This window comes from Salmo salar, chromosome ssa10 (assembly GCF_905237065.1).
Source record: "Salmo salar chromosome ssa10, Ssal_v3.1, whole genome shotgun sequence".
In the NCBI taxonomy this organism is placed as follows: Eukaryota; Metazoa; Chordata; class Actinopteri; order Salmoniformes; family Salmonidae; genus Salmo; species Salmo salar.
This window is the reverse complement of record NC_059451.1, coordinates 105,301,519-105,319,215: the sequence shown is the minus strand read 5'-3', so window position 1 is coordinate 105,319,215 and position 17,697 is coordinate 105,301,519. Positions and strand designations below refer to the sequence as shown.

Sequence of the window (17,697 nt, the reverse complement as noted above, 5' to 3'; positions counted from 1 at the left end):
GGGAGATATAGAGGCCTGGATACAGATATGTCCTTAAGAGGGGAGATAACTGTATAACACAAACAGTGGAGAGACACAGAGGAGCCGACTGACTGATAACACAAATTTCTCCATGCTGTGTGTGAAGGTAGAGGAGGAAAAATAGCTGTCAGTGTGAGAGATAACTAACAATACAATAACCACATACAGAGGTGCTGTAGATAGGCCAAAGAGGGATACATAGAGTTAGAAAAATGTTCAGAACAAAAAAGACTGAAACAGTAATCCAACGTAGTCTGTGTAGAGTAGGGACATAGAAAACAGTGGTTATGGACAGAGACAGGCAACATAACATGTAAGAGCCAACACATCCAGAGATAGAAAGATGATGACAGCAGGTTAAAAGAGGTGAATAAACACACAGAGAGAAACGGGGGACTCTAGGACCACGCTCTTGGTCCATCGTCCCTCCTCCCGTCTCCTCCTCTCCTCACCTTCTGTCTTTGCTGGACAGTGGTCATGGCGTCGGGCTGGAACTCCAACTTGTCGGTGCGACACAGCTTCCAGTAGAGGATGGAGATGATGACGATGACCACGCCTAGTGGCACCACCACGCCTATGATGATCCACATGCTGGTGTTCTCCGTGTCTGGGGGAGGGTACCCTGCCACCTTCTCCACAGCTACAGGAAAACGGCCATAGATAACATTATGGAGTGTGTTATTACATGCGTGTGTATGTCTGTGTCTGTGTGTGTGCATGTGTGTATGCTTGCATGTATGTATATGTCTGTCTGTGTCTATGTGTTTATATCCCCATCAGAATTTCAAACTTCCACATTCCTTTCTTTGTTACTCAGGTGTTGCTTATCGGTTTATTATCATTTCCCTTTTAAAAGAGGTGTGTTTTCTGTTCTTATTCACAGAAGCTTGATTTCAGTTTCCTTGTGTGTCGCCTGAGTAAGTTCTAGTCTTAATGTTTAATGTTTTAATTTGTTATTTATTTTTAAGTATTACTGTGATCCTTCTGTTTCCTTATTTTATCAGTGAAGTATTTACGTTATCCGAAACCTCTGATTCCTCGTCTGATCCATTCTCTGCACCTTGGTCCAACTCTACCACGTCACATCCACACTGAGTTCATTCATAAACAGCTACAGTAGTTACACTGCATGCTACACACTGTGTTACACACACACAACATCTTACTGTCTGTTCTTCTGCTGCTACTCTGCAATTAAGGCTTGTCATATCCCCTAGGAAAACGCTCACCTGCCATAAGAGCAGGCTTAAAGCAGGGACAGAAGTCCCTTGAGGTGCTTCGACTCCTACATCTCCAACATGGATATATAATGAGGTGAAGCATTTGGCCCAGTGTATAGGATGAGGTAATCAGTTCAAACGCTGCCAAATAAACACCAACATATACTGAGCAATTAGTCAGTATACTTTTAAATGTGCAGATTTACTGTCCTTTGATCAGGAGCTCCAAAAGCTTAATGAACACTATTCTGTGCCAATGAATGCACTGATGCATGGATGTATATACAGTAGGGAGGAGGCGCTCTATACATCAAAGCTGATTGCTGTGTATACAATAGGGGTCCTTCATACATATTCCAATTTAACTGAGCTCAGTTCATTTCAACTCCAGTAAAGGTAGCGTGGGCAGGCAGACTTACCCTGTTCCCAATTTCTGTTTGTGCTGTCTTGCCATTTCTAACCACGCTAAGGCTCTACTTACGTGTAGCCAGGATGCCCTGTACTCTGTAGCCCAGCACGATGGCTGCCCTTTGCACATCCAGTCTGTTCAGCATGTTGGCTGTGGTGATGGCAGGCAACCGCTGTCCTAGCTGGTCCACAAAGTACACCATATCCAGAGGGTGGTCCGCTCCCACCAGCCTGGTCGTACTCACAATCTGGAGGGAGATGTGTGTTACTGTTAACATCACAGTTCTAGACTAGAAAGCTTGCTGCGACAATGCCTGGTACTAGGGTTGCAACATGTCAGTAACTTTCCAAAAATTCCCTTGTTTTCCAGAAATCCTGGTTGGAAGATTCCTTCAATTACGAAGGAATTAACAGGAAATCCGGGAACCCTCCAACCAGGTTTTCTAGGAAAAACTGGGAATTTTGGGAAAGTTACTTGAATTTTGCAACCCTACCTGGTTTAATTTCACTGTTACCCAACAACTATTAAAACAAAAACAAAAAACATTTTAAGTGAGAATAGGCATTGGTCTAAAGCAAAAAAAGAAAGGAAATTCACATGAGCACCACGATGCCTATTCCACCCATGCTCTACCAAGGTTTTCCAACACACAGCTTTGACCTACTACAGTAGATACAGTTGAAGTCGGAAGTTTACATACACTTAGATTGGAGTCATTAAAACTCATTTTTCAACCACTCCACAAATTTCTTGTTAAAAAACTATAGTTTTGGCAAGTCGGTTAGGACATCTACTTTGTGCATGACACAAGTAATTTTTCCAACAATTGTTTACAGACAGATTATTTAACTTATAATTCACTGTAACACAATTCCAGTGGGTTAGAAGTTTACATACAGTAAGTTGACTGTGCCTTTAAACAGCTTGGAAAATTCCAGAAAATGATGTCACGGCTTTAGAAGCTTCTGATAGGCTAATTGACATCATTTGAGTCAATTGGAGGTGTACCTGTGGATGTATTTCAAGCCCTACCTTCAAACTCTGTGCCGCTTGGCTTGACATCATGGGAAAATCAAAAGAAATCAGCCAAGCTCAGAAAAAAAATGTGGACCTCCACAAGTCTGGTTCATTCTTGGGAGCAATTTCCAAACGCCTGAAGGTACCACGTTCATCTGTACAAACAATAGTATGCAAGTATAAACACCATGGGACCACGCAGCCGTCATACCACTAAGGAAGGAGATGCGCTCTGTCTCCTAGAGATGAACGTACTTTGGTGCGAAAAGTGCAAATCAATCCCAGAACAACAGCAAAGGACCTTGTGAAGATGCTGGAGGAAACAGGTACAAAAGTATCCATATCCACAGTAAAACGAGTCCTCTATCGACATAACCTCAAAGGCCGCTCAACAAAGAAGAAGTCACTGCTCCAGAACCGCCATAAAAAAAACAACTGCAACTGCACATGGGGACAAAGATTGTACTTTTTGGAGAAATGTCCTCTGGTCTGATGAAACAAAAATAGAACTGTTTGGCCATAAAGACCATCGTTATGTTTGGAGGAAAAAGGGGGAGGCTTGAAAGCCGATGAACACCATCCCAACCGTGAAGCACGTGGGTGGCAGCATCATGTTGTGGGGGTGCTTTGCTGCAGGAGGGACTGGTGCACTTCACAAAATAGATGGCATCATGAGGATGGAAAATTATGTGGATATACAGTATAGAAGCCACATCTCAAGACATCAGTCAGGAAGTTAAAGCTTGGTCGCAAATGGGTCTTCCAAATGGACAATGACCCCAAGCATACTTCCAAAGTTGTTGCAAAATGGCTGAAGGACAACAAAGACAAAGCCCTGACCTCAAGCCTATAGAACATTTGTGGGCAGAACTGAAAAAGCGTGTGCAAGCAAAGACGCCTAGAAACCTGACTCAGTTACACCAGCTCTGTCAGGAGGAATGGGCTAAAATTCACCCAACTTATTGTGGGAAGCTTGTGGAAGGCTACCCAAAACATTTGACCCAAGTTAAAAAATGTAAAGGCAATGCTACCAAATACTAATTGAGTGTATGTAAACTTCTGACCCACTGGGAATGGGATGAAAGAAATAAAAGCTGGAATAAATCATTCTCTCTACTATTATTCTGACATTTCACATTCTTAAAATAAAGTGGTGATCCTAACTGACCTAAAACAGGGAATTTTTTACTAGGATTAAATGTCAGGAATTGTGAAAAACTGAGTTTAAATGTATTTGGCTAAAGTGTATGTAAACTTCTGACTTCAACTGTATATATAGCCCCCACAATAATGTAGCAGTAGTCTGTAAAAGGGGTATTGGTGGATGTGACTGCAAACAGAGTTAGACTCGTACAGTGAGTCACATCAACTGTTAAAACCTTTCTATATTATTCCTCGTGGTGAGCTCTCCATGAATCGGAACAGTGAGACTCATTATCGAGGGCTTGTAGTCTTTTCTACCCAGAGTCACACTGCTTTACTAATCAGGCTTTGCCTTTTGTGGTTCTCCACAGCACCTGCTCTACTCCCCTCTCCCCTCTCTTCACAACAACATTTAGGGGACAGGATAGGCCAGGGTATCCATGGCAACACCACCTATTCATCACAAGCCAGCTACTCAAAGACCAACCACCAAGTCTCTTTTTCTTTCTTTCAAGACCCGTTACTTGAATGCTGTGACGCCAGTCACTAATAGCAGATCAATTATTAATTCTCTCTGTCTCTTTCTCTCTCTCTCTCATTCTGCCTGGCAGCTGGAGTTATTATAAAAGCAGAAATCTACTCTAGTTGTGGGGAGGGATATGTTATCGGGCCCTGTGGAGGGGGCAGAGAGGGTGCGATGGTCTACACGCAGGTGGGAACTGTTAGTGATAAATATCATAGCACCTTCAGAGATCTACTTTCCAGATCGCCACAGACCCACGGACGTTTCACGAGTCGTGAATTAGCAGTGAACCTGTGTGTCAGGTATGGGCTATGATTAGAGGTCTAATAGAGTAGCACAGTATGAGTCATAATACCCATAAAACCTAGCGGTCAAACAGGGAAACGGTTCCAATCATTTTTGCACCATTCATTTTTCCCATAGGGGATTTTAGAATATATATGCCATGACGATCTGAGAGAGAGATGACGAATCGAGGCAAAGGTAAGACTCTCTGGATCTAATGTTAGCTAAAAGTCGTAAATAATAAATTGGCAACATTTCTTTAAATGTACAATTCTGTGAACTGTCTTGTGCAAGTTCTAAATTGACACAATACCTGTTAGCAAAGGTGTCAGCTAGAGATGACGTGCCGGAGCTTGCAGGGATTGCATTATGTCTACTTCGATGCCAATTACCATTTTCGATTCTGAGAGTAAATAGAGATGAATATATTGATATCAATACGTCACGCCAGTGTAAGCCTACACAAAACACATTTTAAGTGTTCCTAAAATCACCTATGGGAAAAATGAATGGTGTAACTATTGGAACCATTTCCCTGTTTGACCGCTAGGTTTTATGGGTATCATGACACCGCCACTGCGGGGCTCTATTGGTGGAATTCTAATAGGTCTCGGCAAATGGCATTCTACTTCCTTTCCCCTCAGTAGGGCTTTTCAAAACCATTAATATGATTATTCACTCACACAAATGTACAGTCGTGGCCAAAAGTTTTGAGAATGACACAAATATTAATTTTCACAAAGTCTGCTGCCTCAGTTTGTAAGATGGCAATTTGCCTATACTCCAGAATGTTATGAAGAATGATCAGATGAATTGCAATTAATTGCAAAGTCCTTCTTTGCCATGCAAATGAACTGAATCCCCCAAAAACATTTCCACTGCATTTCAGCCCTGCCACAAAAGGACCAGCTGACATCATGTCAGTGATTCTCTTGTTAACATAGGCGTGAGTGTTGACGAGGACAAGGCTGGAGATCACTCTGTCAGGCTGATTGAGTTTGAATAACAGACTGGAAGCTTCAAATGGAGGGTGGTGCTTGGAATCATTGTTCTTCCTCTGTCAACCATGGTTACCTGCAAGGAAACCCGTGCCGTCATCATTGCTTTGCACAAAAAGGGCTTCACAGGCAAGGATATTGCTGCCAGTAAGATTGCACCTAAATCAACCATTTATCGGATCATCAAGAACTTCAAGGAGAGCGCTTCAATTGTTGTGAAGAAGGCTTCAGGGCGCCCAAGAAAGTCCAGCAAGCGCCAGGACCGTCTCCTAAAGTTGATTCAGCTGCGGGATCAGGGCACCACCAGTACAGAGCTTGCTCAGGAATGGCAGCAGGCAGGTGTAAGTACATCTGCATGCACAGTGAGGCAAAGACTTTTGGAGGATGGCCTGGTGTCAAGAAGGGCAGCAAAGAAGCCACTTCTCTACAGGAAAAACATCAGGGACAGACTGATATTCTGCAAAAGGTACAGGGATTGGACTGCTGAGGACTGGGGTACAGTCATTTTCTCTGATGAATCCCCTTTCCGATCACTTGGGGCATCTGGAAAATAGCTTGTCCGGAGAAGACAAGGTGAGCGCTACCAGCAGTCCTGTGTCGTGCCAACAGTAAAGCATCCTGAGACCATTCATGTGTGGGGTTGCTTCTCAGCTAAGGGAGTGGGCTCACTCACAATTTTGCGTAAGAACACAGCCATGAATAAAGAATGGTACCAACACATCCTCCGAGAGCAACTTCTCCCAACCATCCAGGAACAGTTTGGTGACGAACAACGCCTTTTCCAGCATGATCGAGCACCTTGCCATAAGGCAAAAGTGATAACTAAGTGGCTCGGGGAACAAAACATCGATATTTTGGGTCCATGGCCAGGAAACTCCCCAGACCTTAATCCCATTGAGAACTTTTGGTCAATCCTCAAGAGGCGGGTGGACAAACAAAAACCCACAAATTCTGACAAACTCCAAGCATTGATTATGCAAGAATGGGCTGCCATCAGTCAGGATGTGGCCCAGAAGTTAATTGACATCATGCCAGGGCGGACTGCAGAGGTCTTGAAAAAGAAGGGACAACACTACAAATATTGACTCTTTGCATCACCTTCATGTATTGTCAATACAAGCCTATGACACTTATGAAATGCTTGTAATTATACTTCAGTATTCCATAGTAACATCTGACAAAAATATCTAAAGACACTGAAGCAGCAAACCTTGTGGAAATTAATATTTGTGTCATTCTCAAAACTTTTGGCCACGACTGTAATGATGGTGCTCTTCTGTTTTTAATTTTGAAAAGAACATGAGTGCTCTGGGCTCTTGCTTTTTGCATTTCAAGGACTGTCTTCAATGTTTGTGTCTGGCTCTAAATAACACAGTAAGACTGTCTGCTCTGCTTCTTGTGATCACTAAAACGCTGCTGCCTCTCTCAGCCTCTCACATAGAAGCCGTAGTTTGACTTGACAGAATCAGTACGCTGGCATCACCTGTGAAAGTCCACAGCCAGAGAGAGTGGGATATGGTGTGCGTGTGTGTGTGTGTGTGTGTGTGTGTGTGTGAAAGGGTGTGGTTCATGTGGGGCCACACACTGTTCATCATTCCACTCTAATAAACCTGGAGACTGGATGTGGCTTAGTGTCTGGCTGAGGAAACTCAGGTTGTTTTTCTGGTGATGACTCGGGCTTACTCTCTTTAGAAACACAGTGGCTACGGCAGCCTTGCCTAGGGGTTATTACCACAGGGTGAGAGTTGTATTTGCTGTACTTAAGAGCTATAGTCAAGCACAGCATGAGAATTCTAAGATGATTCTCAGTATAGTACAGTGTCTCTGATTTGGTTACCTGAACACTGTGGTTGGCCACGCTAGTGGCCCTCTTGGTACGCCTGGCCGCCCTCAGAACCTCTCCCAGCAGCAGGGCCACACGACGCTCCATCTTGGCCTGGAAGGTCCGCCCGTCCACCCCCTGGTCCAGGACACCCAGCATCACTGGACAGGAAACAGATGGTTATGATATCACACAGGACAGGCAATACAGAGCCAACACATTGCCTATCACACAGCCAGAACATAGGCCCTGAATGTGTATCCATCCTCTAGCTGCAGTTGAGATTTATATTGGGTGGAATACTTAAAGTCAGATGTGTTGACAAGGGGAAGCATACCTGTTCTAACCCAAGACGAGCGAAGCAACTGGGTGGTGTTCAACTCTGGGTAGTGAAAAGCTATTGGGAAAAGAAGAGAGGGAAATAAGGAAAGTACAGACTACCTAAAAATACTCCCTATTGAGGTAAAAAAGAGGTGCTTAGAACTTAAAGCAGATTGACAAATAGAATACAATCGATTAGAATACATGTATTTCCCCCAAGGGAACATCCCAGTAGGTGTGCTCGGCATAAAAACCCAATCCATTAGACAGTATGGTAATGGACTCACGCTCGGCGATTTGAAGCACGGGAAAGCCCAGGTAGTAGCTGAACTCCACCATGTTGAGCAGCCTCAGGTGGTTGCTGACCTCTGACCCCTTCAGGTAGCCGAAGGCATCGCGCACCGCGAAGGTCACGTCCACTGGCTCCCTCTGCTGACTCCTGGGCTGATTCATGGTGATGTTCACAATCTAGGAAAATATTACATACGTACATACAGGACTCTATTTTAACAAACATAACGCAATGGTAAATCTAAGCGCTTGCGGTAGCACTACACGTTGGGGTGGGTCTCATAAATATTTTTGCTATTTTCACAACCAGAATTATGGGCACAGTAGCTGGCGGTGGCATGAAAGGGCTGGGTTTTGATGAATTAACAAGTTGAGGGTGTGTCGAGGCTTGACCCCTCACTGGCCAATCAGAATGTATCCCATTGGCTAAATATGTGGTTGCTTCAAGTTGTGTATTTACGGTATTTTATGTATTGCCTTGGAATCAATTCCAATTTGAATGTTAGTCCGTTATAGCTTAGTTTAGTAAATAGCCTACAAAAACAAAATAAAATGTAAGCCTATCCCATATTGGATACATATGTTGAACATGCTTTTGAACAGTAACTGCATGGCTTCAATATGGAAATATATTGTTAACATATATATTTTCAAACAATACAAAACATACACAAACAAGATGATTGACGGGAAAAGTATCGTCCAACCCATCGGGTATCTCACTGCACTCTCAAATGCCATGTCTTGAAATATGCAGACAGACTGATTAAAAGTAAATGTAGATTGTAATACTTCTGACAGCCAACTTTCCAACTCCGCCCATAATCCCTGGACTCCATAGCATTCCCAGAAGGCATGGACCATTGAGTCATTGCTAGTTTCACACACTATGCTATTGTGCTGCAGAATCTGCTAACGTTGCTTCCTGTATAATAAATTCTATACAATCCAGTTCATACTGGATTAAGCGTACATTTTTGTTAACTGTAATTTTGTTAGTTACACTACATGACCAAATGTACGTGGACATCTGCACGTCAAACATCTCATTCCAAAATGATGGGCATTAATATGGAGTTGGTCCCCCCTTTACTGCTATAACAGCCTCCATTCTTCTGGGAAGGCTTTCCACTAGATGTTGGAACACTGTTGCTTCCATTCAGCCACAACAGCATTAGTGAGGTTGGGCACTGATGTTGGGCAATTAGGCCTGGCTCACAGTGGTTACAATTCATCCCAAAGGTGTTTGATGGGGTTGAGGTCAGAGCTCTGTGCAGGCCAGTCAAGCTCTTTCACACCGATTTCAACAAACCATTTTGTATGAACCTCGCTGAAACAGGAAAGGTCCATACCCAAAATGTTGCTACAAAGTTGGAAGCACAGAATCATCTAGAATGTCATTGTATGCTGTACCGTTAAGATTTCCCTTCACTGGAACTAAGGGGCCTACCCCGAACCATGAAAAACAGCCCCAGAACATTATTCCTCCTCCACCAAACTTTACAGTTGGCACTATGCATTCCTGTAGGTAGCGTTCTCCTGGCATCCGGCAAACCCAGATTCTCTGTCAGACTGGCAGATGGTGAAGCGTGATTCATCACTCCAGAGAACGCGTTTCCACTGCTCCTGAGTCCAATGGCGGTGAGCTTTACACCATTCCAGCCGACGCTTGGCATTGCGCATGGTGATCTTAGGCTTGTCTGCGGCTGCTTGGCCATGGAAACCAATTTCATGAAGCACCCGACGAACAGTTATTGTGCTGACATCGTCCTTGAGGGCTCCCAAATGGCGCAGCGGTTTAAGGTACTGCATTTCAGTGCAAGAGGCGTCACTACAGTACCTGGTTCAAATCCAGGCTGTATCACATCCGGCTGTGATTGGGAGTCCCATAGGGTGGTGTACAATTGGCCCAATGTTGTCTGGGTTTGGCCGGGGTAGGCTGTCCTTTTAAATAAGAATTTGTTCTTAACTGACTTGCCAAGTTAAATAAAGGTCAAATAAAAAATTCCAGAGGCAGTTTGGAACTCGGTAGTGAGTGTTGCAACCGAGGACAGACGATTTTTAAGCACTACGCGCTTCAACACTCGGCAATCCTGTTATGTGAGCTTGTGTGGAAAGGTGGCATCCTATGACGGTGCCACGTTGAAAGTCACTGAGGTCTTCAGTAGGGTCATTCTACTGCCAATGATTTGAAGGAGTGTTTTAATTCCAATAGTTAATATTTTTTTCTAAGAGGTTGTCAGTTGGATAGCCTCTCTGCAAGGTTTTGTTTATCTTACCTATCATATGAATTTCCTTTTCTGACTCAAATAGGATTCCCTCAAGATTGCTTTTATGTCCAAAATATTTCAAATCGACATTTTGTGTTATTAAACTTTTAAGTTGCATGTATTTGAAAATATCTACATTTGGCAGTCAAAAATGGCTTTTTAATTCTGTCATGGAAACACATTTATTTCCTATTACCAAGTCATTTACAGTTTCTATGCCCATAGTTTTCCATGTGGGCCAATTTAAAAATCGGTGAATTCTGAAAAGCTATCAAAGGATAGTTCCATAATGTTTTTAGGGAGTGATTTTGGTTCTGGTAGAATATGTTTTATTTTGTCACATATTGTAATAGTGTTCTTAACTATGAAATTGTTAATGTTCTTAGCTTTATCCACGTGAAAAGGTTCTGGGGATGAGCATGTGCATCTTCAATATGTACCCATTTTCCCTGTTTAGTGCGTTTAACTATATGTCACAAGTAAAAGCCCTTAGTGGCGGGTTGATACAATTCCCAATCTGGAACGTTAGAACCACCCTCAGACTTAGGAAGATGTTCTATGAGTTTTATTAGCCCATATAAAATCTGGTATGAGCAAGTATACTTTTTTAAAGAATGTCTTCAGTGGGGTAACTGCCTCGCAAGGCTGCCGGCCCAGACGGCATCCCTAGCCGCATCCTCAGAGCGTGCGCAGACCAGCTGGCTGGTGTGTTTACGGACATATTCAATCTCTCCCTATCGCAGTCTGATGTCCCCACATGCTTCAAGATGGCCACCATTGTTCCTGTACCCAAGAAGGCAAAGGTAACTGAACGAAATGACTATTGCCCCGTAGCACTCACTTCCGTCATCATGAAGTGCATTGAGAGGCTAGTTAAGGATCATATCACCTCCAGCTTACCTGTCACCCTAGACCCACCTCAATTTACATACCGCCCCAATAGGTCCACACTCGATGCAATCGCCATCACACTGCACACTGCCCTATCCCCTCTAGACAAGAGGAATACCTATGTAAGAATGCTGTTCATTGACTATAGCTCAGCCTTCAACAACATAGTACCCTCCAAGCTCATCATTAAGCTTGAGGCCCTGGGTCTCAACCCCACCCTGTGCATTTGGGTCCTGGATTTCCTGACGGGCCGCCCCCAGGTGGTGAAGGTAGGAAACAACATATCCACTTCGCTGATCCTCAACACTGGGGCCCCACAAGGGTGCGGGCTCAGCCCCCTCCTGTACTCCCTGTTCACCCATGACTGCATGGCCATGCACACCTCCAACTCAATCATCAAGTTTGCAGACGACACAACAGTAGTAGGCTTGATTACCAACAACAACAACGAGACAGTCTACAGGGAGGAGGTGAGGGCACTCGGAGTGTGGTGTCAGCAAAACAACCTCTCACTCAACGTCAACAAAACAAAGGAGATGATTGTGGACTTCAGGAAACAGCAGAGAGAGCACCCCCCTATCCACATCGACGGGACAGCAGTGGAGAAGGTGGAAAGTTTTAAGTTCCTCAGCATGCACATCACGGACAAATTGCGCCTCTTCAACCTCAGGAGGCTGTAGAAATTTGGCTTGTCACCTAAAACCCTTACAAACTTTTACAGATGCACAATTGAGAGCATCCTGTTGGGCTGCATCACCGCCTGGTACAGGACAGCACACGATGTCACAGGAATGCCAAAAAGATCATCAAGGACAACAACCACCCGTGCCACGGCCTGTTCATCCCACTACCATCCAGAAGGCAAGGTCAGTACAGGTGCATCAAAGCTGTGCCATCAGACTGTTAAACAGCCATCACTAACACAGGCTGCTGCCTACATACAGACTTTAAACATACAGACTTGCATTGTCACTTATTAAGCATCCTAAGTATTTTATATTTTTTGTGGTCCACTTAAAGGATTGCTGTATATCATGAGTCATTATTTTTCCTATTGCCATTATTTCATTTTTTCCCACGTTAATTTCAGATCCTGAGATTTTAGAATATATAATAGATATATTATCATTGAGTTTTCAATATTGGTCAATTATATCAGGAGATCATCTGCAAATAAGTTTAGTTTATATTCATGTTTACCAATACTGATACCTGTTACATTTGGGTCCTGTCTAATTCTTTTTGCAAGCTGTTCAATTGACAGTGCAAACAGAAGTGGGAGAGAGGACATCCCTGTCTTGTGCACCTTTCTAAAGCAATTTCAATGCTCTAACCGCTAGTGGAATGTCCACTCACCATTACTGCTCCCAAATATATATAGCTATAGCCTACCATCGCCATTGATATGGCCAATAGTGACTTTGCCAAGTGAAAGGTAAACAAACAAACTGATTCAGCCCACAGACAGCGATCTGAATTCCCGTGATATGACAGTTAGATCCAACAGAGAAAAGTGGAAGATGCATTTTTTGACTAAATCATATATGAAAAACAATAAGCAGTCTTTTTAATTAACTTCATGTTCTTAAACAGGCTTCCTACAGACACTGAAACCTTTCATGCAATGGGCATCGCAAATAATAAGTCCAAATGTTTCACAGAAGCTAGACAAAGATGTCCAATATAAAGTAAAAAAGGGAAATGTCTATTGATTGGTTTGCTACTTGTGATATTTTAATAAAATATTGGTGATGTACATAAGGTGTGCGTCTCCGCTGGCAAAATAAATGCCATAACCAATTGCGTTCCCGCTAAGACCAGCTTTTGGTCAGTCTTAAATATCCCTAGTTGCACTTACTGAAATTGGCATATTGGCGTATGTTTTATAGGACATACCTCCAATATTTCCACCCCTCCCACCTCAGAACAAGCGACCTGATGTTAGACAGGTAAATTGCCGAACCTGGCTAAGGGCTGGAAAATGGCAGTGCGACATGACGAAATTGCAAACTAATGTGCGTTTGACACTTGCGCCTCCTTACCGCCAGCCGAAAATACAGCCCACAATGTTTTTGAACTGGTGATGGATTTCAAAAGTCCAGCAAATGGTCAAAAGAGACTGTACAACAAACCCTGACACCAATAAAACCACATGTGAGCATACATTGCAGTGTGATGCAGCAGAAGAGCTTGGGCCAAATTGATTTCATTTAATTTGCGGAATTGAAATAAAATTAACAGCCATAATTGAAATGGCCTTTTCTAGATATGAATGTAATGCCCAGTATAATGCCTTCATTGACTGAGCATGAAATCTATGTCTGAAAACTCTCCATATCCTTCTAGCTTGCTACGTTCAAGAACGTCAAACATGAACAGACAAAAAAGCACTTTCTCAACTTAATTAGTGGAAAACCTGAATCAATAAACCTATGCTGATAATTTTGGTATTGAATGAGTGACCACTGACCTAAACAGACTTGTGTGCTGGAGACTCTGAGACCAGCACTTAGGTTGTATTACCGTAGCACACACAATTACACAAACCACACATTTCAGCCATTACTCTCTGTCGCTCCCCAAGCCTCAACAATTACAATTAAGTCAAGCAGATCCTGCTTCTTTTCTCTCCCAAATCCAAGCAAAGCAAGCCACTACTGCTGCTGCATTCACACACAGTAACCCAATTCGTTTCTAACTTGCCAACCGACTCTCTTGAGGAGCTTTTCTTTCATTCCACTTCCAGACTTATTTCAGCAGACGCTGCTCTTAGAGAGTTCTAGCAGGGAGAGCACAGCGACACGGCCAGTGATCTTTAGTAATAATAAATGTGTGAGCTAAGTGCTTCTGACATAAATAGGTTGTGATTAGGGGTGATTCCAGATGATCATCGCAAGTGGGGGTGAAAACCAAGGAAGGAGTAAGTGACTGGTAATGAAAACAGAGCATTAGGAGAAGCTCTACTCTATTTTAGTTGACTGGAGTGCTACAGTGTTTTCAGTAGGTCTGCACTTACGTGCACAGTGAAGTTGGTGGACTCCTGTGCGCGTCGGCGCACTTCGGCGTACGCCATGGTAAGGCCTTTCTCAATGCGCTCGCTGAAGTTGCAGACTCGCACGTCGATGTGGCTGGGCACAAACTGCAGCACTGGACAGGGAAACAGAAGGGCAAGGTTAAGTCTAAACATTCAAACACATACTGTACAGCATAGAAAACCCAAACAAAAACCAGTATACCATTCTACTGGGGATGCCCTATTAAAATCTCTATTTCAGAAGTGGCTTGTATAGTTCCACACAAAACAGTGCTCTTACCTGAGTGGACTTGGTACTGGTGGTCTGGTACCTTCCAGTAGTGTGAGATGGCCTGGAAGCGTCGGCCTGACTGACGCAGGGCGTTGATGACAGATATGGCTGTGTACACCACGGGACCCGACACTGCCCGGAACACAAAGTCTGGAGGGCTCTTAGCAACCTTTACCAAGACACAGAAAATACATTATTATAACTTCTCTTCATTGCAAATAATAGTTACTTATTCATTTTTATTGATGGAGTTTAGATGGGCTGTATTTGAAGTCTTTCAATTCAACTGTCTTTTTGTCTTACTTCCAATATCTACCATCCTCCAAATGCAGTTGAATATATCTTATTCATCCAGTTTGTTCTGGAGTTCTTGCACCTTGGTTGAACTATGAGGTACTGTACACACACTACTTTTTCCTTTGCACTGTACAGCATTTAAACAGTTAATGGCAGAGACAGTGTGTTAAGGTCATTGCCAGGCCATGAAGTGTTGGGTGTGCAGTTAGTCATTTTTGTGGTTTGTTTATCAAAGAGCCTGGAAACAAAATAGCGAACAGGAAGTGGGCTGTCCTTTCTGGCGCATCCCATCCCTATACCCCCACACACATGACCAGGGTTATTATAGAACACAACCGCCACATACCCACTGCTGCAGCTCCCTACACTATTAGAGAAAAGAGTTCCAAAAGGGTTCTTCAGCTGTCCCAATAGGAAAACCCTTTTTTGTTCCAGGTAGAACCCCATTTGGTTCCAGGCATCCGCCGATATCGCCCTTCCACATCTGTGGTGAAAGGTGGCAGAGCTAGAGCAGTGTTTGTCAGACCATGAGACATCCTGAAAATCGTAAATTTTTGAATATTTTCTACATTGTAGAACAATAGTGAAGACATCAAAACTATGAAATATCATGTAGTAACCAAAAAAAGTGTTAAGCAAATCAAAATATAACTTATATTTGAGATTCTTCAAAGTAAGTCACCCTTTGCCTTGATGACAGCTTTGCACACTTTTGGTATTCTCTCAACCAGCTTAATGAGATAGTCACCTGGAATGCATTTCAATTAACAGGTATGCCTTATTAAAAGTTAATTTGTGGAATTTCTTTCCTTCTTAATGCATTTGAGCCAATCAGTTGTGCTGTGACAAGGTAGAGGTGGTATACAGAAGATATCCCTATTTGGTAAAAGACTAAGTCCATATAATGGCAAGAATATAATGGCAAGAATAACTCAAATAAGCAAAGACAAATGACAGTACATCATTACTTTAAGACATGAAGGTCAGTCAATCCAGCAGAAAATTTCAAGAACTTTTAAAGTTTCTTCAAGTGCAGTCGCAAAAGCCATCAAGCGCTATGATGAAACTGGCTCTCATGAGGACTGCCACAGGAAAGGAAGACCCAGAGTTACCTCTGCTGCAGAGGATAAGTTAATTTATGTTACCAACCTCAGAAATTGCAGCTTAAATAAATGCTTCACAGAGTTCAAGTAACAGACATCTCAACATCAGATGTTCAGAGGAGACTGTGTGAATCAGGCCTTCATGGTTGAATTGCTGCAAAGAAACCACTACTAAAGGACACCAATAAGAAGAAGAGACTTGCTTGAGCCAAGAAACACGAGCAATGGACATTAGACCGGTGGAAATCTGTCCTTTGGTCTGATGATTCCAAATTTGAGATTTTTGGTTCCAATCGCTGTGTCTTTGTGAGATGCAGAGTAGGTGAATGGATGATCTCCGCACGTGTGGTTTCCACTGTGAAGCATGGATGAGGTGTGATGGTGTGGGGGTGCTTTGCTGGTGTCACTGTCAGTGATATATTTAGAATTCAAGCCACACTTAACCAGCATGGCTACCACAGCATTCTTCAGTGATACGCCATCCCATCTGGTTTGCTCTTAGTGGGACTATAATTTGTTTTTCAACAGGACAATGACCCAACACATCTCCAGGCGGTGTAAGGGCTATTTGAACAAGAAGGAGAGTGATGGAGTACTGCATCAGATGACCTGGCCTCCACAGCCACCCGACCTCAACCAAATTGAGATGGTTTGGGATGAGTTGGACCACAGAGTGAAGGAAAAGCACCCAACAAGAGCTGGAAAAGCATTCCAGGTCAAGTTGGTTGAGAGAATGCCAAGAGTGTGCAAAACTGTCATCAAGGCTAAGGGTGGCTACTTTGAAGAATCTCATTTAAAATATATTTTGATTTGTTTAACACTTTTTTGGGTTACTACATGATTCCATATGTGTTATTTCATAGTTTTGATGTTTTCACTATTATTCTACAATGTAGAATATAATTTAAAAAATAAAGAAAAACCCTTGAATGAGTATGTGTGTCCAAACCTTTGACTGGTACTGTATACTGAAATAGTTTAGTGCTTAAAATAAGGGGATAAATGTTTTAAAAAATCCTGATCTTTCTTATATCTCTCAGATATAGGACAGACACTTCAGAACAAACTTCCTTTAGATTTTTTGGGGGGACTATCTGTTGTTCCATGTAGTGAATCTGTTATTCAATGCGTTTCTATTGGCTAATAGCAGTAATGCCAAAATCAATGTTTCACCCAATAATGTTTTAATAAAAATATTCTAAATCAAATAGCTAAATAATCCTTGGTATTACCAAAGGGTTAAAACTCAGAGCATGTTGCACAACAGCTGTTCAGAGGTTTCTTTAGGAAGTAAGCTAAGTAATGAAAAGCTAACAGTGTCAGCACTTAGAGGTTAGCCCTAGTTGTCATGTCAGACTGAGCCTATGGGATCATTTACGTATAGCCTAGCTTAACTTTATCTCTATAAAGACTAAAGAAAAAGGCTGCTATTTCAGTTCACTGTTATTTCTATCCATTTCATTAATTATTGAAGTTAAGTTTAAAATCCCAAGAAAAAATTCCCATGGTGCCCCATCATAATGTACCTGCAGTTCAATTGACTTATTGAATTCAGTCTTCAGGACATCTCGGATTTGGGATTTGGCATATCCAACAGTGGCCCCAGGGGGAAAACCTGCAGAGGGTGGAAGCACATCTCATCTCTATCACGTCTCATTGAGAACATCTTGTTATAGATTAATTAAGTGTACAATATTTTCAAAACCATGATTTTCATATGAAAAGTGAAAGAATAACACTTCAGAGTTGATAATTATATCTTCGTAGCATTGATCAAGGTG

At 42.6% G+C, this 17,697-nt stretch overlaps 1 protein-coding gene across 4 annotated transcripts in view; it reads right to left on the bottom strand.

Annotated features, from left to right (window-relative positions):
- The window catches only part of LOC106561389 (UPF0606 protein KIAA1549), an 89,640-nt gene that overhangs the window by 24,726 nt on the left and 47,217 nt on the right, over positions 1 to 17,697 (bottom strand). For all 4 annotated transcript variants that reach the window (XM_014125311.2, XM_014125313.2, XM_014125314.2 and 1 more), the window contains exons 4-11: positions 17,443 to 17,531; positions 14,526 to 14,685; positions 14,228 to 14,358; positions 8,047 to 8,227; positions 7,776 to 7,835; positions 7,454 to 7,599; positions 1,723 to 1,897; positions 474 to 661 (exon numbers count right to left, since the gene is read on the bottom strand). In XM_014125311.2, the coding sequence (XP_013980786.2) occupies positions 474 to 661; positions 1,723 to 1,897; positions 7,454 to 7,599; positions 7,776 to 7,835; positions 8,047 to 8,227; positions 14,228 to 14,358; positions 14,526 to 14,685; positions 17,443 to 17,531 (1,130 nt within the window). The remainder of the gene's footprint in view (positions 1 to 473; positions 662 to 1,722; positions 1,898 to 7,453; positions 7,600 to 7,775; positions 7,836 to 8,046; positions 8,228 to 14,227; positions 14,359 to 14,525; positions 14,686 to 17,442; positions 17,532 to 17,697) is intronic.